General features: G+C 43.4%; 3 protein-coding genes and 1 pseudogene across 3 annotated transcripts; 2 read left to right on the plus strand and 2 right to left on the minus strand.

Annotated features, from left to right (window-relative positions):
- Positions 1-764: 764 nt before the first annotated feature.
- LOC127775771 (exopolygalacturonase-like) lies at positions 765-2,837 on the plus strand. Its single transcript, XM_052302067.1, has 2 exons — positions 765-1,367; positions 1,902-2,837. The coding sequence occupies exons 1-2, from the start codon at positions 837-839 to the stop codon at positions 2,646-2,648; spliced, it is 1,278 nt and encodes a 425-aa protein (XP_052158027.1). The 5' UTR covers positions 765-836; the 3' UTR covers positions 2,649-2,837.
- A 2,156-nt stretch (positions 2,838-4,993) lies between these two features.
- On the plus strand, positions 4,994-5,808 carry LOC127777015 (cytidine deaminase 1-like; annotated as a pseudogene).
- Positions 5,809-6,657: 849 nt separating this feature from the next.
- Positions 6,658-10,593, minus strand: LOC127777016 (nucleosome assembly protein 1-like 4). Its single transcript, XM_052303534.1, is given in 10 exon segments — positions 6,658-6,805; positions 6,889-7,026; positions 7,218-7,261; positions 7,351-7,519; positions 7,623-7,810; positions 7,969-8,033; positions 8,147-8,201; positions 8,389-8,481; positions 10,326-10,421; positions 10,513-10,593. Coding segments are annotated over 10 exon segments (996 nt in total). The 3' UTR covers positions 6,658-6,738.
- Positions 10,594-16,787: 6,194 nt separating this feature from the next.
- On the minus strand, positions 16,788-23,168 carry LOC127776656 (glycine dehydrogenase (decarboxylating), mitochondrial-like). Its single transcript, XM_052303149.1, has 15 exons — positions 21,912-23,168; positions 21,556-21,801; positions 21,382-21,459; positions 21,188-21,288; positions 20,904-21,099; positions 20,696-20,821; positions 20,427-20,612; positions 19,635-19,748; positions 19,036-19,188; positions 18,216-18,404; positions 18,046-18,123; positions 17,838-17,963; positions 17,651-17,749; positions 17,254-17,371; positions 16,788-17,144 (listed from the first exon to the last, which is right to left on the minus strand). The coding sequence occupies exons 1-15, from the start codon at positions 23,100-23,102 to the stop codon at positions 17,050-17,052; spliced, it is 3,096 nt and encodes a 1,031-aa protein (XP_052159109.1). The 5' UTR covers positions 23,103-23,168; the 3' UTR covers positions 16,788-17,049.
- Positions 23,169-23,861: the final 693 nt, after the last annotated feature.

Here is a 23,861-nt window from a genome sequence, read left to right on the forward strand (position 1 = left end):
TTTACAGGAATTGGTTTTTTGGGACAACCACACCCCGCCCCAGGAATCGATTTTTTTGCGGACAGAGAGAGTAGTATACTAGTATGGGAAGTAATTGTATAATTTTTAATAGTTGATGTGTATAGCGAGATCACCCAAAACTTTATATGTATAAGTTGTGTTTTTGTTGTCGGCCCTAGTTTTCCGAAAGTTGCAAAGAGTTCTAATAACTTATTCATTGATATTTCCTTAACATCAACTTTTCATACTAGAATGCTAACGATCTTCATCCCCCAATTTGAATTCCAGCATCTTCAAGGTCCGGAGGCCACAAGAGATCTACACCCTACAACACATTTATTAATAGTGCGAAATTGAACCGAGTCTTTTTTTTTCTCTAAAACTAAAATCAGGTATAAATTGAAATAGCATGCTATAAATACAATCTTTAAATACCAATTTGCATAAATTGATGAGCCACACCTTTTGAGTGGACTGAAACTAAGATTAGGCAACATGGGGACGCCAAGAGACGAAATTCCTCTGAAGTAAAGTAAAAAAAACGTGGATCCCTGATAGGTGGACCTCACCTTCATGAACGTCAGTGGCTCATATCCCTCTAGGGTATGTAAGAGGAGCCTCTTCCGATATGGGGAACCATAGCAATGCTCAACCGCCAGCCAACCAAGCCATGGCCTGAAAATAGCAAAAGGCCAACACATGCATGCATGCCACAAACATAGCAAAATCTTGTTGTCGCCACCACCACTATATATATGTGCATGCCGGCCGGCGTTCAAGTTCGCCGGAGAGAGAAGCACCGGCGGTCAATAATTAAAAAAAAAAAAAAGAAAAAAATGGCTTTCAGAAACCATGACGCTGCCATGGTCCTTTTCTTCTTCCTCCTCATGGTGACTACCTACGCCAACGCGCACGGACACAGCAAGAAGCCCGAGGAGATCACTGAGGGCGTTTACGGGGCGGCGGCGGCGGTGGCGGCCGGCCCCGGCGGCACGTTCGACATCACCAAGCTCGGCGCCGTCGGCAACGGCAGGGCGGACAGCACCGGCGCGGTGATGGCGGCGTGGAGGTCGGCGTGCGCCGGCGCCGGGAAGCAGACGATCCTGATCCCCAAGGGGGATTTCATGACGGGGGCGATGGAGCTCAGGGGCCCCTGCAATGGCGCCGTGACCATCCAGCTCGACGGCAACCTGCTGGGCTCCAACGACCTCAGCAAGTACCCGGGCAAGAAGATGCCCAACTGGGTCGAGGTCCGCCATGTCGACAACTTCGTCATCTCCGGCAAGGGCAAGCTCGACGGCCAGGGCCCCGGCGTCTGGAGCAAGAACTCCTGCGCCAAGAACTACAACTGCAAGCTCCTCCCCAACGTACGTGTTACACCATGCATATGGATCAATAGATCATGAAACATATAATAGGCCCTGTCTTTTCTGATCATGATACATATTTCGGTTACCTCGGTTTCATTAGCACACTTTTTAAATTGCTAAATGGTACTCCCTCCGTTTCAGATTATAAGTCGTTTTGACTTTGGACAAAATCAAACTGCTCTAAGTTTAACCAAGTTTATAGAAAAAAGTAGTAGCATTTTCAACTCAGGACAAATATATTATGAAAATATATTCAATTATTAATTTAATAAAACTAATTTAGTATTATAAATATTGTTATATTTGTCTATAAACTCAATCAAATTTAAAGTAGTTTGACTTTAACCAAAGTAAAACCGACTTATAATCTGAAACGGAGGGAGTAATATATTTTTCGTACGAAAACTTTCGAATATTGACGTTGATTTAAAATACCAGGTAGAATCATTTTAAAACTCAATTAATCATACGCTAATGATTTTCTCATTTTACGTGCCCTTGAACCATTTTTGGTGCGTTTGATGGATGCAGACGCTGGTGCTGAACACGGTGAACAACGGGGTGGTGAGCGGGATCACGCTGCTGAACGCCAAGTTCTTCCACATGAACATCTACCGGTGCAAGGACATAAAGATCAGCGGCGTGACCATCAGCGCCCCGGGGGACAGCCCCAACACCGACGGCATCCACATGGGCGACTCCTCCAAGATCACCATCGCCGCCACCACCATCGGCACCGGCGACGACTGCATCTCCATCGGCCCCGGCACCGACGGCGTCAACATCACCGGCGTCACCTGCGGCCCCGGCCACGGCATCAGCATCGGCAGCCTCGGCCGGTACAAGGACGAGCGGGACGTCCGGGACGTCTCCGTCACCCGCTGCGTCCTCCGCAAGACCACCAATGGCCTCCGGATCAAGTCGTACGAGGACTCCGTGTCGCCGGTGACCGTGTCCAAGGTGTCCTACGACGGCGTCGTCATGGACCACGTCGACAACCCCATCATCATCGACCAGAAGTACTGCCCCAACAGCATCTGCACCAGCAAGGGCGACTCCAAGGTGTCCGTCAGGGACGTCACCTTCAGGAACATCACCGGGTCGTCCAACACGCCGGCGGTCGTCCAGCTGCTCTGCTCCGGCAAGCTGCCGTGCAGCGGCGTCGCGATGCAGGACGTCAGGGTGCTGTACGGCGGCAGCGACAAGAAGACCACGGCCGTCTGCGACCACGCGCTGGGGAAGTCCATCGGGTGCCTCAAGGAGCTCGCTTGCCTCTAATGGATTATTAATTCGATCATCATCGATCTCTTTGTGTGTGTTCATCGTGTTTAAGAGACAGATTGAGGTTTGGAGAGCATATGGATGTATCCGCGTGTGTTCCTTGATTTTGATCTTCCAAGTTAATGTCCATATCCTTTCTTTCTGTAAAATTAAGACCCAAAGCTGCCTCCTCGATTCGTCACGTCATCAACATTATATCAGCCGTTAGGTTCTCTGTAGGTCTCCGGATCGATGGTTCGGTAATATTGGGCCATCGCATTCTACTCATGCGCCTCTCATAAATCCTTCCTTCTGTTGGCCCAAACCCATAGCAATAGTCTATGACCAAAGCGATGATCGCTTCTTCTCTGTATTTATTGCCGCTTCAGCTTGGCCTCCTTTCACCAACGGAGGAATTACGAGTAATAAAAAGAATTATAAGCTACCAAAGGAGGAATTACGAGCAATAAAAGAGATAGTACATGAAGGGTCATCCCAAATGATTTATACTACTCCCTCTTAAGTTTCATCCGCGATTTAACCATAATCGGTCACAACCCATGGTCTTTCATCTCGTCAGACAGCGTAATGCAAGAAGCACACCGGCCATGGATGATAGGGGTGAAAACGGAGCGGATATTATCCGATCCGATCCGCTCCGAATCCGATCGGAGTAAGGATACGGTAAGAGTTTTTAGATATCTGTCGTATACGGATGCGGATGTGGTATCATCGATATCCGACGGATGTGGATTATCCGATTTTTTAATTGGATTATCCGATAGACGATTGGCAGATAATCTGCATATTTCAGGCCACACAACTACACAATTGAGCCCATTTTACATCGGCCGGCCTATCTAGCCCATTTCTGTTAACCTAAACCCTCAATCTTCTGATCTCTTCACCTCCTATCCAGCTATCCCTATCCCTTCGATTAATCCCTTCGGCTCTCCCACTCACGTGCGCTGGCGCCGCCACAGGCCCGTCCACTGTCGATCGACTACCATCCACCGTCACTATTGTTTTGCCATCATGTTCAGATGTTGTTTTGCCATCGTATTGCTGCTTATTGTATTGTTGTTCTCTTGTTGTATGGATTGAATACAAACTTAACATATGATAATTTTGTTCCGTTTCCGAACCGAATCCAACGTTCGAAATAATCCGCTTCGTATCCGCATCTGCACGTCATCCGCACCTGCTCGGCATCCACTTTGAAAAAATGGTATATGATATGGTATGACCACTATCTATCCGAATCCGCTCCGTTTTCACCCTAATGGATGATCTTATAATTTTTCAGGTTTGGAGTTTTGTAATCATTTTCTTCAGTGCCTCTAAGAAACACAGGTCTGCTCCCCATTCATATGCTGCATGATCATCTTCTTTCCTGATTTTTTATTTCAAATACTCTTTCCCGTGTAGTATTTGTTCCTATTATGGTTTGGTGCAGCTAAATCCATCTCTCATAATATGTACGATTCGGATAACTTTTTTGTTATTTGATTTATCATCATTATCCTGATTGTTGCATACATATGATATATAACATATGTTTGATCTCTCAATAAAGAAAATGACATTTTCCGACCACGGGAGGAAGGAGAGGAGATATTAGGACCAGAATATCCCTATCTCAGTGTTATTGGAGCACTTATGTACCTTGCTAATAGTACCAGGCCAGATATTGCAATTGCGATAAATCTATTGGCAAGACATAGTGCTGCTCCAACTAAGCGTCATTGGACCGGAGGAAAACAAATCCTCAGGTACCTAAATGGCACTAAGGATCTTGGCTTATTCTTTCAGAAAACTGTTGATCCTAGCTTGGTTGGGTACACTGATGCTGGCTACATGTCTGATCCCCACAACGCTAGATCACAAACAAGTTTTGTATTCCTCCATGGAGGAACGGCCATATTGTGGAAGTCATCTAAACAAATATTAGTGGCTACCTCCACAAATCATTCTGAAATCACCGCATTGTTTGAGGCATCACGTGAATGCGTGTGGCTTCGCAGGATGATAAACCACATTGAACAATCTTGTGGTATTGGTTCCTCAGAATCACCTACCATTATCTATGAAGACAATGCTGCTTGTATCACATAGATGCAAACAGGTTACATCAAGAGCAATATCACCAAGCATATTGCCCCTAAGTTGTTTTATCCCCATGAGCTTCAGCAAAGTGGAGAAATAAACATCTTACCGACAAAGTCTTATGATAATCTATTAGATATCTTCACTAAATCCCTACCTACTTCCTCATTCGAGAGATGTATTAAGGGAATTGGTATGAGACTGCTCAGAGACTTGCAAGCTTCAGGGGGAGACTCTCTAAATGATGGACCCTGTTAAAACGCTTCACATTGCTTGTCCCTTCCGCGATGCGGCGCGCGCGGGTCCCGATCTCACGGTTCCCCGTGGGTGCCGTGGGTCTCGGCACGAGTGGCTGCGTCTACGCCAGCGTCAACCTCGAGTTCTAGGGCCTCCCGTTGTCCCATTCTGTCCATGCCGAGTAGTTCCTCGTCGTCAACGCTGCCGCAGTGGGGGAGTCGAAGCTTTGCGCCATCGCCATCTCCCACATGCCCTGCGGTCAATGCCGCCAGTTCCTCCAGGAGATCCGCGGCACCGGTGGGATCCGCATCATTGTCACCTCCTCCGACGCCAAGTGGCGCACGGTGTCGTCCCTCCTCCCGCGTCCCTTCGGGCCCCATGATCTCCTCCCCAAGCATGTCCCCCTCGTCCTCAAACCACACGACAGCCCTCTCGTCGGCAACCCCGCTACCGCTGTCATCACCAATGGCTTCGCCAACGGTGACCTAGAGGCATGCTTGAGGGAGGCAGCGGAGGCGGCCGCGCGGGCGGCGCACGCGCTATACAGTGAGTGCCCGTCTAGATTCGCCGTGGCGGATGGCGAAGGTAGGGTGTACGCCGGAGGATATGCCTGGAGTCCGTGGCGTATAATCCGACACTAGGCCCTGTGCAGGCAGCCATCATAGGGATGGTGGCCGCTGGGGGCGCCGCCGCCGCCGGAGACGTGGTGGCAGCGGCGCTTGTTGTGAAGGAAGCGGCGTTGGTGTCACGGGAAGCGACGGCCAGGATCTTCCTGGCCGTGGTGGCCCCACAGGCCAGCTTTCACGTGTACAATTTTGGACTGTCCGATGCATGATGCGCATCCCTGATCCTCGTGGTGGGTGAGGAGGGAGGGTAGGAGGTGAGATTTGGAACGAGATAATGTTTATAAAAAAAAGATGTTAAGAATAAAACGAGAAGAAAATAACCTTTGTGTATTAGTTGGTGGACGCTGACATCAGACCCACTTGTTCAGAGTGATTAATACTCTTCTGTTCTCATGTGTATTTAAGTGGAAAAATAAAAGAGGATCTAAATTGCCAATGTACAAGTAGAACTGTACTAGAGTGACGCATGCATTTATCTTGGAAGCAATTTGTTTGTCTTTCGCCGTCTCTTGCTAGAAGTTTACTTATTTTTTTCTGCATGAATTACACAAGATAGGCTAATAATTATCATGAGAAAAAATGGCTCGACCTATATTGGGACATGCTGTGGTCACTACTGATTATCCAATCATGCAAGCTGGTTCTTCTTTCTTACAAGCCTCAAACACACATCAGTGATAGCTTTATGAACTTTTCTAGTGGGGCTGAATTTAAAGTAGTCAGTTGCCCACGGAATAAAGCAATGGTGGACATTTAACCTATTCTGGACAAGATATTGCCCCTAAAAAATCATTTAGTCAAAAACAATGAAACCTATTCTTCTCTTTTAATTAGATAATGCAAGTGCAATTACGAAATTATGGTCAAGACTGTCTTATATAAGCATTTTCTTGCGTTATTTTCTTGGCAGGAAATTTCTTGTGCATGCCAACCTAGATTTATGCTGGCCCTCTTGCTTCTTAAATGAAGAGTACCAGGGAAAACAACAATCTAGACATAGAAAATAAAAAAGCACATAGAAAAGTTGAAAAATCAACTTTTAGTATTCTTTAAAAGAAAATCAACTTTTAGTAGTTACATATCCTTCACTCCATCTGACTTCGGAGTACTAAGATTAAAAAGAAAAAGAAAAAGAAAAACTACTGCTGCTTGCACTCCGCAGGTCGCTCACCCTGCTGTCCAGCAACTCTGCCAGCCTTCCGTTCAAAATAGAAGGATAACAATGGAGATAAAAGCATCTAACGTTCTAATACCCTAGTAGAACAAACGACACTCGAATGTCTTATGCTTCTTCATCACTATATTCATCGTCGTCGTCATCCTCTTCTTCATCATCCACCCAAGAAGCTCCATAATCCTCATCTTGAACAGCCTCTCTAGTAAACCAAGAAACAGCGTGTGGTATAATCTTATCCCTGATAGTAGATCTGGCAACATGGGCAAGCTAATTTATAACCATATAATATATACAGGAAGTATGTTGTTCATAAATAATTTAAAGAATTGTGTGTTTCAGTATACATCATGCATAATAACACAATAGTAATCGCTTCTCCTTTCCAAAAATAAAAAAACCAATTCTAATCGGTTAAGAATGCAATGGAGCATAATAGCTTACGCGATGTCATAATCTCGTTCCATTTGGTTCTGCAATTCTTCAGCCTGTTAAGAAGCAGCAACCAAAAAGGCCATAAGTTGGGCATAATGTTTTAGGAATCAATGTATATAGAATAATTACTTGTTCAACTTACGGTATTTTCATCAATTTTTGCATCATCATCTGGAACTTGAGGGGGGCTAAAGAAATTAAAGAAGCTCTCACATTCTTCAGTCTTTGTTATAGGTTTAGTGCTCTCTGAACTCTCCTTTGTTAGCACCTCTTGTGTCAAACAATATCCTGGATGCCATTCGATTTCAGTCCTAAAAAATAAAGCAGTCAGGGAATAATTCAAATAGGAAATGCAAGAGATATTTTTTTCATCCTAACAAATACACAAATTTGCAGGAACAAAATGATATATACCCAATTGCTTTCTCTAGGATGGGTTCATCATCTTCATCGATCATGTGGTATGTTTTAGTCAGCACTTGATTTTTAAAGAAGGGATTTGTATAGAAGAAGAATTCGAACTTAAAACCCTTTGGATCATCAATTCTGCACCATTTGATGTCCTTAAGGTACTTTAGAGCTTCCTCATCGCTCTCATGGATCTGTGGCAGCGGAAAAGGAAAAAATATTCATTACAAAAATCATCAGCACTAAGCAAATCGGGACACTGAACAAATATATTAGCTCAAGTTCTAATGACAGCATAAAAACATTGATAACTTTGGAAAGTGGGAATTTACAAACTAGAAAAGCCTCTCACCTCCTCAGCAAGAATCTCATTGTTCTTCATTGCATTGAGCCAGAAATCTGGAACACCCTTTTCCTCTGCATGGAAGCATCGTGACAAGATTATAGAAAAAACTAAAAAGGTACCCAATCTATCAATAACCCAAAACGTGCCCAAAACACCTATAGTATGAACAAGAATGATATATCACCTCTTTCTTCGGTCTTGCCCTCTACTTCAAGAACACCACTCACAATTTTAAAACGCTGGAAATTTGCAAGCACAAAAAAGGTCACTAGAACAGCACATCATATTGAAAACTCATAAACATAATTCAAGATATGTTTCTTAGAGGAGAGTTGCCTGTACACAAAACATGCATCTCTTTTTGAAAAGAAAGATAGGTGAGGTAAGGCCAGATTGCATTACATTGCAACAAAAAGTATGTGTTACCTTTGAATACAATGGTCCATAAAGCTTCTGATATTTAGCTTCTAGAGCAGCTTTTTCCTCGAAGAACTTCGCTTCTAGTTCATCATATTGGCTCTGAAACATTTAACATGTTTTAGAAACTTTTAAGTATGTGGAATAAAGTTTGTAGCAAATATAACACAATCAATAACATTAAAAGGCTAAGGTAAAAAAAATCTATTTACGAAATCAATGGATACCGCTGGCATACGAGAGCATAATTTGTAATTTCTTAGAGTATCTTTACTTATACTGATTGGGTACTTTTTAGAAGCTCTCATGTTAACCAGAAATATCTGACCATTGATTAGACGGGTCGTAAAATTAGAACCGTAGATCTACAATGATATTTAGCATGGTGGGCTCTAAAGATTTAATTAACGTGGTGGGCTAATCTTCCTTCCAAAGCCCATCAAAACTACCTCCAGCTGTAGTAGTCTATCACGCAAACGGCAGATCGAATACAATCTAGACTCCACCAACACGATCAAGCGGAGAGATTAATGCAGCATCCACGCCACAACTCCATTGAGATATCCCCTGCTCGCTATATTTTCTCGGTCAAAAGACTAATTGCTTATCTCAATGAGAAATAATTAGAGGAAGCTGTACTAAACCAATATCGCCAAGCGTGCTGTCAGGCCATTGGCACGTCGATGCAACCGCGCAACCCCGCAAGTCTGGTATAGCTTTCCAAATTTGTTAGTGTTCTAATCATGAACACTCGATTGATTAATTATTTGTTGAACTTGCCTGCTATTGCAGGAGCTTTTTGGTGTACTGTTAAACTACTGCTAGCGTATAATTTACTAAAAAGACTAAATTGTGACTCTAAGATGAATTAAAATTCCAGGAGATTAAAATTATAGTGTTTATAATATCAGTCCTAACATTACAGGGGCTGATGATTCGTGGGTCTCAAGGAACTCCCGCCTTAATTAATTAGAATGATTCCAGGTGGATTGTAATATCATTACCATAGATCATCTCAAGTGTTTGTGTTAATAAAACAAGCCATAGGTGATAGCATGGACTCTTTAGAAACATTTTTTTCCCCAAAATATGGCACTATTCACATATTGATTTCTTAATTTATCCCTTTATTAATTTGGCTCATCAATTCAAAAATAATTACCAAGTTGCAGCGGGTGTGGATTTTATTTTTAATATAAGAGGTTTTCTCCTATCTTTGAAAAGATATATACCTCAGTATGAGATATATCATTCTTATAAATGGGGTTACCGAAACTAATTCTAAAGGTTACAAGGTTGAAAACTCATGTTTGTAAATATTCTTTAATTTTTATTTTTGTTTTTAAGATATAAGCACATATATTACCCAGGAGGTATATACCTCATAACAAACAATATTGGCATGTATACCCTATATATATACTTCCCGAGATTCACGAGATTCAAAAAAGTTTCATCATTGTCAATCATAAATTTATTTATCTTATAATCAGTTCAATCAATTTATTCTTTAAGGAGGTACATACCTCTCCAAGGAAATATAGGAGAACCTCTGTAAGGGTCTTTACTTGGGTACAGTTAATATGTGCACAACGCTCAGTATATCGTAGTTTAAATAATCATACAATTTTAATATTTAGAGCGTCATTAAAAATAACCCGTGCAACACACAGGTTGGCTACTAGTAGAAGCAACAACGGATAATAAAGGATAAAGCATATAATCCAACCGTTTTATACTCACGAACATAACAATACTAAAATATGCATAAGGAAGCCTCTGGAAAAGAGGGAATTAAACCATACAAAAACTCGTAGTCAATCTCACGTTTCATTGACGATATTGTCACTATGTGCGCCACAATGGGTTTGCATAATAAACAGTACGATGAACGAAAATATGCCGCGAATTGAAGCTCTCTCTAGTCTTAGCAGTTTTGTCTTTACCTGAATCTCCATGAGCACATCGACGCGCTTCCTGACCGAGGGCGCCAGGCTCTCGAGCACGTCAACATGTTGCTCCGCCAACGCCTACAGCTTGTTCTGCACAAGCACATCACTGAATCAACAAAACATCATTGCACGATCGCTCCAATTGAAGCAATCATCACAGCGAGAGAGGAAGAGGTTATACCTTGAGCGTCTCCACGAGGATAGCCTTGTCCTCCGATGAGAGCTCTGCATAAGAAACCCGCCGCCGCAAACAGTAAGCCATAAACCCAATCACGGAATCACCCAAAAAAACAGCAAGAGCGCGACAAAAAAGCGAAGTAGGGGAGAGGCGAATGCTCACCGATCCCGTTCATGGTGCTGCGGTGGGAGATGGCGGTGATGATACCCTCCGGCGTGATGAGGCGGCAAGTTTTCGAGCAAGGAGAACTTGGGCTTCGGATTAGGCGAGCAAGACGGGGAGGACGGAAGCCGCGGAAGGTGATGGTAATGTAGGATCGAACAAGACCAAACGAACCTACAAAAGTCGATATGCTTCTCACCTCAACATATCATCTATTTATACCCAAAAATCTCCTATTCAAGCTAGGAGTAGAGCTCCTATTTTCAATAGGATTCGTCCCTCGATTTCGAAAACCAAAATTGGGCCCATATCTGCTGGCAGCGTTAATTGAACCCGTTACATTTGTTTGTTTTGGGTGGCCTGGAATCGAATACTCCAGATCCGGGCCCAGTACAAATCCGTTACCGCTCCAAATCGAATACGGAGCGGAAGTAGCGCTTGTGTTGTCGTGACTCGTGAGTCTTGTCGTGACCTAGCCTAAGCGCCGCCGCCGCCGCTTCGCCTTCTCCTCACCCAGGCGGGTCGCCGGCGCCGCTCGCCCTATCCTGCGCGCCCCACCACCGCTGCTCCCCAGCCTCACCGGTGTTGCTCCCTCTCCACGCGCTGGCCACCACCGCCGCTCCCCGAGCCCCGTGTCGACACCGGAGCTTGGCCACCTCTCCAGGAGTTTCGTCCATGGATTCGACCCTACCCAGCGGCTTGACTTCGCCATCTTCAACCTCTTCGTTCATCAACATCTCTTCAAGGAGGCCCCGCTCCCCTAGCCGAAGATCCTGAGGTTCTCTCACCATTTTCTCGTTTCCACGGTCAAGCACTACTCCTTGTTGGTGAGAACCCCCGCTGAAACCATCTTTTTTTTGTCCAACTCTGCAACCTCTCTGAAATTTTCTAATAACATCTTGGGCCAATCCATTCTTTTAATCAGTAGTGCTCAAGATTTGTGATGATATGCTTTAATTTGATGCAATTTTCTTGTGATTGATCTTCAAGTAAGAATTAAGGAAAAAAGGAAAAAGAAAAAAACTACGGCCGCAAATAAAAAATAAATCTGTCCGATTTCAAAAAATAGGAAACAAACTCCCGTCCGTTTCCGTTTGGGCTGGATAAGAGTTGGTTTAAATTATACCAAGTCCTATTCGGTTAGCATCACCAGGAGAACAAGTGCATATATATACATACATCTCTACTACTTAAAAAATTACAAAAAATAATTTCCGTCGGCCGTAAAAAAGAAAGTCCGACTCAAAATAAAAAGCAAGAAAAAAAACTACGGTCGCAAATAAAAAAAGAAAAAAAAACTACGGTCGCAAATAAAAAAAAGAAAAAAAAGTACCGTCCGTTCAAAGAAAGGGCCTGTTTACTTTGATGCCAAAAAAAACCTTAACAAATTTTGGCAACTATGCCAAAATTTGCATTTATTATATAGTTAAAAAATTTGGCAGCAAACTAAATGTAGCCAATTTTTTGACAACTTTAACAAAATTTGGTAAGGTTAAAAATGGCATCAAAGTGAACAGGCAAAAAAACGTCCGACTCCTTTAAAATAGGAAAAACAAAGTCCGGCCGTTAAAAAAAAGTCCGGCTGCTGTTAAAAAAAAACTTCTCACGTCGACTCCCTAAAAAAAGGAAAATATTCGTCCGTAAAAAATATTGACTCCCATAAAATAAGAGATAAAATTTCGTCCGTAAAAAAAAAATTGACTCCCGTAAGATAAGAGATAGAGAACTCTCACGTCTGACTTTAAAAAAAAAAAGAAAACATTGCTTCCTCTGTAAAAAACAAAAAAAGCCCAACTCCCATAAAAAATAATAAATGAGAAAAAAATCCGGTTCGAGAAACCATCCAAACTCAAAACACGAGAAAATAATATACCACCCGACACAACACGAGAAAAAATAACCGTCGTTTGTAAAAAACGGTTTGAAAAAGGTCCGACTCAATGTGAGATAAAAAACCACTCCAAAATAAACCGTTAAAAAATGTTGTTTGTAAAAAAGGCGAATCGGAAAAAACTGACTGAATCCATGCGAGAAAAACCGGATCGAAAAAATTGTCTGACTCTACCCGAGAAAAAAAACACCGTTTATTATAAAAAGTATTGCTCCGAAAAAATTGTCCAACCCAACGCAAGAAAATACGTGCATTTATAAAAAAATTCGGTTCGGCACCGTGCAATGCGAAAAAAATTTGTCCAATTTCAGAAAAAAAAATCCTATTCCATGAGAAAGATTCATATCATTTGTGCCATCTACCACGTTGGTTTGGTTTTTCCAAAGCATTTGTTGAATATTTTTATGTGCGGATGCATGGGCTTGGGCTTGGTTTCATCGGAACAAGATCAAATTGATCTGAGGCTTGGGTAGGATAGGATCCTTGATTTTTTTTTCCATCTCCTATATACATGGCTTGTGTTGCTCTTGCTCCTGTACTGGAGACCCCGCACGACTCTCTATGCAATTATCAGACTACTTTGATAAGTATAGCTAATAGTCTTGATAGCGTATCATATAAAAATAATAATAGTAAATAATTTTTAATTGTTGTTAAGAGAAGAGTGCACAATGACTATATTTTGTCTAGACTTGACCATGCGAGACAATGTAGGATTTGATTGATCCTATTATTAGTTGCAAGAATGAGATTGAAAGAGTATTTCAGATTATATGTATACAACCACATAAATAATACAACTCTTTTTGGTAAAGCATGCATTGGTAGGTTGCCATCGTCGAGGTTAAACCATTACATTGAAGATGTTCCAATTTTCCTTAGGGTATGTCTTAGCTACAACGATTGATACCAACATTATCATTGAGATGATTATGCATGAAAAGCGTATATTGTAATCGAAAATTTTTCACCCATTACAACACACGGGCATTTTTCTAGTACATACATATATATGCTTCCTGGACCATGGACCATGTCGACAAGCACCTGCAGTACACATGTACAACACATACGTGCATACTGCATACTACACACACTACAGTACCTCGAGTACTGTAGCAACCATATGCTTCACTCCAATTCTTCTTCCAATTTTCTTCGCAAACACCAACGCTTGCACACATACCTCGTGAAGTTCGTTGCAAAGATCTCTCCCACACCGTCACACAGTGTTCATTCACCGTGTGCCATCTCGTATCCAACTTCGTCACCCGGTATCCTTGATTGTCTGGACCTCAACTCATCCCTGAGTCTAGTCCCGATCCCCATCGTTGGCCGAAGTTGACCTCCAAGAATCTAGACTCTAGTTATCTTCTCACATGGTATCTCGACCGCACTAAACCTCTGCTCCTCCCTAAGCATAGTTCTGGAGCTCACCATTGACCAAAACTGATCTCAAGTCACCTGCACACAATCAGACAAAACAACTGTTCTAAGCACAGATATCACAACATATGAACCCAATTAGTCACACAAACTCACACCAACATCCACACATCTTTTCAAACCAATTCATTAATTAAATCATTTGTAAAGCAAATTTGTTCATCACAAATATTAATTATGACGATAAAGGGTGGGGGAAGCGATAGAGCGGACGGCCCAGGTTTCACGGGAGGGAGACGTGGCCGAACAGGATGCGGATTCGCGCTCGTGTGGAGTTTGGACTTGCCCCGCCAGTCGCCGCGAGTCCGATTCAGACTTCAGGGCCGTGATCGGCTCCTCTGCTCTGTTTTTTTTTTCTTTTTTCACGGGAGAACTTGTGCTCGAAACTTCTCATGCCCAGTTGCAGAGCGTCGTCCCAGGATATTGCCGTTACTGCTTCAGCATGCTTGCACGACCGCTCACATACATGTGTCGCGAGATTAACAGGAAAGCAACACTAGTCAATAGAAAAAAAAAAGAACATACTGCGTGTCAAGAAAACTAACATATTTGAAAGGAAACTACTATTTTTTTAATGAAATGACAATTGACAAGAAGTTTATTTATGGATTAAGACGATACAAAATCATCTTATGCAACTTCAGCACATATTTGACGTTTTTGACAAGTTATTTATAAATAACACACTAACACTGCTATCATTAAATGAACATGGGAATTGATCAACAGATTTTCATGAGCAAACGCTAGTAATATTCAGCCTCTGCCCAATTGTCCTTCTTCTAGCCGTGTACTGTCATGATCAGTCTGTGATAGCTGGCTCTGCCGGAAGCCCCAGGTTCAGTGTCCCCAACTCATAATATTTATTTTTCTTTCACTTTTTTCTCAAACATGGAAATTTTAAAGCATGTTTTATCATTACTTAAATAGCACACTGTTTAAAGAATTCTATATCTAGGAATTAGCTTGGAAAATGTTCTCTTTAAAGAGCAGTAAGATCATGAAAAATTGTTTCATGCAACTTAAGTAGAGAGGAAGGAAGTTCGGAATGTTTTCTGGCAACAGCAACATAAATCATTTTGAAGCTATTGACACAGAAAGTAAATGTAAAAATAACATACTAATAGTTTTTTCCTAAGTCAACAAGGATTTATACCAGTTTCATCGATCCTATAGCTATGAGGGTGGCCATTTTGGATGAATAAACTACTATTGAGTCGAATCAGAAAGAGGATGTGGATGCTCACCAGGATACCCTCCCCTGCTCTGCTTGAGATCGGCAGCCGCGACGCGACTCGTCTTGGCGGCGGCGCGAGGAGCGGAGGAGACAACGGGGGGCGCGCTATTACGATTGATGCACCTGCCCGCCGTCTCTCTTCCTCTACAGCTTCGCCGCGTGGACGACACCGACATCCCTTTGCCGGCGCTGGGGAGGAGAACTGTGAATCCGTCGACACTTTGAATGCTCTTTCCGCAAGAAGGATAGGAGTTGGCTTACCGCATCTACCTTCTCATCGCGGGATAAGGGCTGGGGCTAACTTAAGTACTAAAGCTGCGGGAGCGGCTGCCTTCGTTGATTCCCCACGAAGGAATCGGAATATCGCTACTTCCCCTTACTGTCCTAAGCGGGGGAGATGGATTAAAAACCTTGTGTGAAGGAAAGGCTGTCAAAGTCGTTGACCATTAATCCGGTTGAAGGACAAATAGACAGTGAATCAACAGAATCGAGTCATGGTGTTGGATCCCAAGTTTTTATGGATTCCTTTTTTGTTACCGGGGTCGACGGGGGGCAATCCGAGCATTTCGAAAAAAAATCTCACCACTTTATCCTGAAAACGAAAAAAATAATACTTCCGGTGTGCTACTGCCAATTACACAACTTTTGCAGTATACATAGACAGTGTCACATTTTTTGTGGTATCCAACAGCCAATTACATGTTTTTTGTGTGTCCTATTGTAAATTTTACCATAATATTTAATGAACTTTTCACCTCTGGCGCATTTCCATCTTTTGTGTGCCTAGATGTAATGAACTTTTCACCTCTGTTTCAGGTTACAAAACTTTCTAGCATTGTCCACATTTATACATTTATATAGATGTTAATGAATCTAGTTACATATATGTATGTCTAGATTTATTAACATCTATATGAATCATATAAGCAATACTAGAAAGTCTTATAATATGAAACGGAACAAGTATGACCAAGTTTAAATCTCAAAACATATGAAACGTCTTAAATCAGATTGTAGGTGATAGGAGACGTCTAGTGCTATCACTGTACACAACTACTCAGTAACACAATCCTGCTGTTTCGTACTAACACTTCTGCTTCTTCTGTGAAGATGAAGCATAAATAGGCCCATTTGACAGAACTGCCTCAACTGGTGCCACTCATTCTCCGTTCAAAATGAAATGTCATCACTCATCCCTGAATATTCATAAATATTCTTATGTATGAATACAAAAGCTAATAGAGTGTGAAAGGGCATGTAATCTAGTAGTTGCAATGACCTGAATAGCATCCTAAGATTCTGAGTTCAAATATCTATATGAGCAAATTTTAGATTGAGTTATTTGTTAAGGGCTAAGTTTCCTATTTGATAGGCTAAGTTCCTAATTTAAAAATGTTGCATATATCCGGTTGGACGTAAAGACCAGGTAAAAAAATATCCTTCTCTAAAAAAACAATACTCCTAGCTAATAGAGTAATAGCCACCATTTTCTTTCCTATTTTTCTTTTTATTTCCCTATATGGATAGAGCGCATGCGCAAGATGAATCATAACTTCTTTTCCTGTACTCAGCAGTGTAGCAATGCTAGTCAATAAAGCTAATTTCACCTTTGAACGGGAATGGGGAAGCAATGGAGTAGAGAATTACAGGAGAAGGTGGCAGCTGAGGAGAGAATCAGGAGCTGTCACAAAGCTATATACAAGTTGGGAAGCTGAACGAGAAGAGAGCATATGCTTCCCTCCTACAGGAAGCATTATGACTTGTTGGTGCTGTTTTACAAATCTGGGTGATTATCGGAAGATCGTCATGCGGTAGCAGCTGCAGCTTCTTCTGCGACTTGGGATCCCTGTTGCAGAGTGCAGATGAGGTTGCGATCCCCGTACACATTGTCCACGCGACCTGGTAAGAGCACACAGACACGGCAGAATACAGATTAGGTTGGTGTCAAATTGTGTTGAGCAAATTAAGAGCGATCTTTTGGAGACACAGAAAGCAAGCAAGTAGGTACATGTTGTTGGCCAGAACTTGGCGCCCCGAAGCCACGCTGCAGGGAACGCAGCATACTCCCTGGAGTACGGCTTAGTCCATGAGTCGCTCATCAGAAGTTGGGGCGGGTGAGGAGCACTCTGCACAACAACGGAACAAAACAAGAATCACATGTCAACATCCTGGTGATGCAAGAGCTATGCAGCCGCCTCATGTTTGAACTTTTGAGTTTGGACCATGCTAATGTATCTCCAAAATTGCATACAGCATGAGGACTAGGATTGAACGGGGTCTACTAACATCTTATATAACCTATAAGAATTGGGGGTAAGAACATAATTGCCCGTATATAGATAGATAGGTGTTACGAACTTACAATCTAATATATGAAAACAGATAGCGGTATAGTAGTATTTTACCTTGAGGACGTTGTTGTTCACATCTGCTTTGCCACTTTCTATCTCTGCAATTTCTTCCCTGATTGAGATTAGAGCATCACAGAACCTATCTAGTTCGGCCTGCGAGATAATTGATGTGACATTAAGCTCATATAAAAGAATGGTTGGTACAATGCTAAGGAATATAGTATGTGTTTTAGTGTTTTACCTTGCTTTCACTTTCAGTTGGTTCAATCATAAGTGTGCCTGGAACAGGCCATGACATAGTAGGTGCATGGAATCCATAGTCCATCAAACGCTTTGCAACATCCTCTGGCTCTATACCAGCAGTCGTCTGCAAAAGGTTGCGATATCCAATTAAGAAAATTGAAATGCATAACTCAAGGTCCAAATGCCAAAATAACTATGATAGATACCTTAAATCCTCTTAAATCAATAATGAACTCATGGGCAACAGTTCCATTGACTCCACGGAAAAGAACTGGGTAGTGTTTCTGTACAGGTAACATGGTAAAACTTAGAAAACTAGTTCAAACACAATCAAACTAGGTAGCAATGGGTAAGTGATCACGAGTAACAAATATACCTCCAGACGCTTTGTCATGTAGTTTGCATTCAAGATTGCAATCTTTGAAGCATCAGTGAGACCCTTAGAACCCATCATGGCTATGTATGTGTAGGAAATTGGTAGAATCAACGCTGATCCCCATGGGGCAGCAGAAATGGTACCAAGAGGGTCGGTTTTCTCAGGGAGAGGGAAGCCACCGGTGGTGATCTGATAATTACAGAATTAATCTGGTTAATGAAGTAGCATCTGCTTTTTTTTGTTAAAAAGAATGATGGGATTATGAACGAACACTTCTGGTTTTAGTACCGAATGTGGTTTAGTAGTTTTATCATCAACAAAAACTTCTACAGCATTTTTTTACATAATATCACCGTACTATGCTTTTGATATGAAAAATGATGCAGGCAAGTCTTGCTTCAGGAGTTTAGGTTAATATAAAATGAAAATAAGGTGTCACTTAGCATACCCACCTAAGCTAATGTGGCACCAAGAAAGCGAGAAAATAAAACCAGCAATAATTCTCGAGTTGAAGGAGTTAGGATTACAAGGAAACTAGTTTTTAAAAATCAACACAGCATTGTTGATGACATAGAGAAATGTATGTTTGTGTGGAATCCTCTGAAATATACTCAGTCCAACACATCATAAAAGACTAGTTATAGAGTGTAACATGATTTCGTATAATTTGCCTAATTCTGTAGAAGAGTAAAGATGGAAATTTTCTAAGGTCGTCTAGCATTCTGTGTTATATCAATCTTGTCTAATATTTCAAGGTAAGTGTTGGGCATTGAGCATTAATCTGTTTAGATTATCAGCACATTGAATTCAGAGCACCTACCACTGGATGAGATGGTAAAAATGGTGCTAAGTGCTTCTTAACACCAATAGGACCCATTCCAGGACCACCCCCACCATGTGGAATGCAGAATGTCTTGTGAAGGTTAAGGTGGCAAACATCTGCTCCAATAAAGCCAGGGCTTGTCAATCCGACCTGTAAAAAGACAACTTCTGTTAGTTAGGGAGTGTATTGAATATTTTTGGCTCGACAGATGGGGTTTTTTGAAATTACGATAACAGAAGTTCTCAATTGGGATCAGATGAACTTGGAGAAAGCTTATCATATTTTATTGAAGATAGCATATCTCAGCATAATTAATTGGATAAGGGTCATTGAAAGATAAACATGCAAATGAAAGTTGGTACTTCTGTGTTTGTTTCAAAACAAGGTATACTTGTGTTTGGAACTGAATTAAAATAGACTTGTTACATAAACATGTTTAGTATAATTCATAGGCACAACTAATTGTTTTTTTAATCATCGCCATGCCAAAAGGCCATCTGTACGATTTATAGAGCCTCACCCCAATGCGTTCCAATCCATCAAGACTTGAAGAGAGCATGCTAGACTGATGGCATGATAAACTGCAAACAACTAACCTGAGCATTCATGTTAGCTCCATCCATGTAGACCTGCCCACCGTTCTCATGAATTATCATGCATATCTCATCAATGCCTTCTTCATAGACTCCATGGGTCGAAGGATAGGTAACCTGGTGAACAGAGCAACCACGCAATATTCTGTTACTTTACGCATAAGGCCAACATATTTCAAAATCTTGTTTTATAAATCAAATCAACCTGAGTGAACTATTATGTTTCTATGCCCATAATAAAAAAAAATCTTATTCACAAATCACCCGCGGGCTATAGCCTATATGGAAAAGAGCAATTTTACAATCCTTGAGAAGATACCATGAGGTACTAAAAATTTAGTGTAAAATTTGATACCTCCTAGTAATTAGATACCAGGAGGTATCAACTTTACAATGGAAAAAGTGGTATCTCATGGTACCTTCTCAAAGACTATAAAATTGCTCATATGGAAAAAGATTAACTAAACTAACTGGGGATTTGTTTCTATTATATATGTCGATTAACTTCAAATTATTGAATGTATACAAATACAGCCACTATAGGGATCATGTTATGGAGCAGCTATCTGGTTTCTATCCTAATATATATTAGAAACAACAAAAAGTACAGAAATAGCCTTATGACTTTAAGCAACACGCTAAATATAGCGAAAAGGTGATGCAGTGATAGTACAGTATTAGAAAACTAGCTCTAAATTTAACAGTGAATAGTTGACCAGAGAGACCATAGGCATTCCACAGTACTACCAGAAGACCAGATAAATGATAACATTTACAGAGCAAAAAGAACAGTACCATAAGAGCAGCCAAGTTGTCCTTGTTTGCTTCAGCAGCTTTCCTCAACTCCTCGATGTTAATGTTACCTTTGGAATCAGTTCCAACAGCAACAATCTTCATTCCACACATAGCAGCACTTGCAGGATTTGTACCATGGGCTGACACAGGAATGATACAGACATCCCGGTGGTAGTCTCCTCTTGCCTGCAGTTTTTATAACATGGTTTGTAAATATAAAATGTGAAACAAAACAGGAGAGCTATGCCAACTTATTTATGATGACATACCCTGTGGTAAGCACGGATAACCATCAATCCGGCATACTCCCCTGAAGCACCAGCATTTGGTTGCAAAGAGAAAGAATCAAAGCCAGTGATCTTGCACAGCAGATCGCCCAAGTCATCAAACATTTCCTTCATCACAAAACAAGCCATTTCAGATCATCTGATGAACAGTTTGCATTTAGAAACTAAACAAATGCTGAATTCCCCTCACATGATATCCTGCGGCTTGGTCAGTAGGTGCAAATGGGTGCATGTTTGCAAAGTTGGGGTAGGTGACAGGCATCATCTCCACTGTAGCATTTAGTTTCATAGTGCAAGAACCAAGAGGGATCATACTGTGGCACAGTGAAAGGTCCTTGGATTGCAACTTGTACAGGTAGCGGAGAAGCTCATGCTCTGTATGGTACCTGGAAGCCCACAACATAAGTTCAGTTTTATCTTTAACACTGCAAGAAATTAGTGAAGAAAAGCAGCATGCCTTTTAACATCACATACATGTTAAAGATCGGGTGGGTTAAGTAGGGGCTCTTGCGCACAAGGCTACTCGGAATTGAGCTTGAGACCTCTGGTGCGAGGGATTCAGCAGTGAAGTTCACCTAAAAATGATTGTAACGACACATCATTTTAATATCACGATCCAATTTCACTATCAAGCACACAAATTTTGCGCCGATTGAATGACTACTTACTGGCTTGCCACCATTGAACACCTTGAACAGCTTGTCGACATCCTCCAAGGTTGTGGTCTCATCAAAGGCAACGGTTATCTGCAACACATCACAACTTGAATTGAATGCTCAACACTCAACATCAACAAACTCACTCGGTTGCAATACAAGGGAAACATAAACAGAAAAGCGAACCGTGGTTGCATCAACGACACGAAGGTTCATCTCGTTCTTGCAGGCCTCCTGGGCAATCGCATTCGCGTCAGCGACCTTGACCTTGACAGTGTCAAAGAAGGGCAGCTCCTGCACCGTCACTGTTCCGAGCTTCTTCAATCCTTGGGCAAATGTACCAGCCAGTCCATGTACACGGTCGGCAATTGCCTTTAGCCCCTCGGGACCATGGTAGACAGCATACATCGCTGCCATGTTGGCGAGCAAGGCCTACACCACAGCCAATCTTTATCACTACCGACTAGTAAATTCATCGTATCTCTTATCGCCTCTGTCGCTGTCAGGCATTTTGGTGAACGGGTGGCGTGCGTGTAGTGTACCTGGGCAGTGCAGATGTTGCTGGTGGCCTTGTCGCGGCGGATGTGCTGCTCCCGGGTCTGCATCGCCATCCGGAGCGCGGGCTTGCCGCTGGAATCGACGCTGACGCCGATGATGCGGCCGGGCATGAGGCGCTTGTACTCCTGGGACGTGGCGAGGAACGCGGCGTGCGGGCCGCCGTACCCCATGGGCACGCCGAACCGCTGCGCGGAGCCGACGGCGATGTCGGCGCCGATCTCGCCGGGCGGGCGCAGCGAGGTGAGCGCGAGCAGGTCGGTGGCCATGACCACCTTGACGCCGTGCGCGTGCGCGTCCCTGACGAACTCCGCGTAGTCCAGCACCTCCCCCTCCGTGCCGGGGTACTGCACGAGCACCCCGCACACGTCGCCGCTGCCGTAGTCGAAGTCCTTGGCGTCCGCGACGACGACGTTGAGGTCGAACCCGGCGGCGCGCGTCTGGCACACGTCGATGGTCTGCGGGTGGCAGTTGGAGGCGATGAGGAAGGTCTTCTTCTTGGACTTGAGGATGCCGTTGCACATGGCCATGGCCTCGGCGGCGGCGGTGGCCTCGTCGAGCAGCGAGGCGTTGGACATGGGGAGGCCGGTGAGGTCGGCGACCATGGTCTGGTAGTTGAGCAGCGACTCGAGGCGGCCCTGCGCGATCTCCGCCTGGTACGGCGTGTACTGCGTGTACCACGCCGGGTTCTCCATGAGGTTGCGCAGGATCACCGCGGGGACGTGGGTGTTGTAGTACCCCATCCCGATGAAGGACTTGTAGGCCCTGTTCATGGCGGCGAGGCGCTGCATGTGCTCGATCATCTCGGACTCGGTGAACCCGGCGTCGAACCTCCCGGAGAAGCGCATCTCCGGCGCGCGGATGGCGGCCGGGACGGTGGCGTCGATGAGCGCGTCGACGGTGCCGAACCCGCACTCCGACGCCATCGCCGCCTGCTCCGCCGGCGTCGCCGAGTTGTGCCGCCGCGGGAACGTGTCGCTCGGCTGCAGCGCCGACGCCGACACGGGCCGCCGCCCCGTGGTGTACTGGTGGGGCGCCGGGCGTGGGGGGGCGCGCGGGCGCGACCCCTTGGCCAGGGTCGAGATGCCGCGGGACGGGGCCGCCGGGGACTCCGCCGTCGCCGCCGCGAGGAGGCGGCGCAGCAGCGCGCGGTTGGCGAGGCGGCGTGCGCGCTCCATCCTGAGATTGGAGGACGACGGTTTAGGTGAGGGCCTCCTCCACTCTCCTGCCGATAAGAGCGGCTGTGTGGTTTGGGTGCTCCACTGCCTTTTCTACCGGCAGCGGCTGGCCTCCTCGTCCATGCAAACGCCATCCGCTTCCTCCGCCTCCCGTTGCTGATCACTGTGTCAGCGCCCACGTCATCTCCCGTGCTCTCCACCTCACTCCACAATAACTTGGCGGCTGCTCCTCACCGGAGTAGAGGGAGAAAGAAAGAAAGAAGAAATAATAATACTTTCTCTGTCGCTAAATATTTTTAAAGCCACTAATTTTTTTACATTTATTTAACCGTACATCTTATTAAGTTAATTAAAAACTTAAGTAATTATTATTTTTTTTCATATCATTTAATTTATTGTTAAATATACTTTTATTTATATATATATAGTTTTACATATTTAAAAAGAAATTAAATAAAACGAATAATCAAATATATTTAAAAAGTTAACTGTATGAGTAAAAAAAATGCCATGTGTGGTTTGGTGGATATTGGGGGTAGGGCCAGGACGACGTTGGTTGGGACCACCAACCGCCAAAGAATCTCCCGTGCGGGTGGGAGGCCGGATGTCGCTGTTCCACTCCTTCCGGCGAGTGGCCTGGCTCGTCCATAGAAAAAACCGTTCTTCTTTGCTGAATTTGATAGGCAAGAGCTGCATATAAAAGTGGATATTGGTATGACTGTGGCCAAGCCAACCCTACTTGTATACGGGCGTAGTTGC

The sequence above is a fragment of the Oryza glaberrima genome, chromosome 6 (assembly GCF_000147395.1).
Source record: "Oryza glaberrima chromosome 6, OglaRS2, whole genome shotgun sequence".
NCBI lineage: Eukaryota > Viridiplantae > Streptophyta > Magnoliopsida > Poales > Poaceae > Oryza > Oryza glaberrima.

Excerpts from the sequence above, each read along its gene's own strand:
- LOC127776656 (XM_052303149.1), bottom strand. The coding sequence starts at position 23,102 with ATGGAGCGCGCACGCCGCCTCGCCAACCGCGCGCTGCTGCGCCGCCTC. Across the intron at positions 19,749-20,426 it reads ACAACTTGGCTGCTCTTATG|GTTACCTATCCTTCGACCCA; the intron begins GTACTGTTCTTT and ends TCTGTTCACCAG. Across the intron at positions 17,964-18,045 it reads TTGATTTAAGAGGATTTAAG|ACGACTGCTGGTATAGAGCC; the intron begins GTATCTATCATA and ends AACCTTTTGCAG.
- LOC127775771 (XM_052302067.1), top strand. The coding sequence starts at position 837 with ATGGCTTTCAGAAACCATGACGCTGCCATGGTCCTTTTCTTCTTCCTC. Across the intron at positions 1,368-1,901 it reads ACTGCAAGCTCCTCCCCAAC|ACGCTGGTGCTGAACACGGT; the intron begins GTACGTGTTACA and ends TGATGGATGCAG.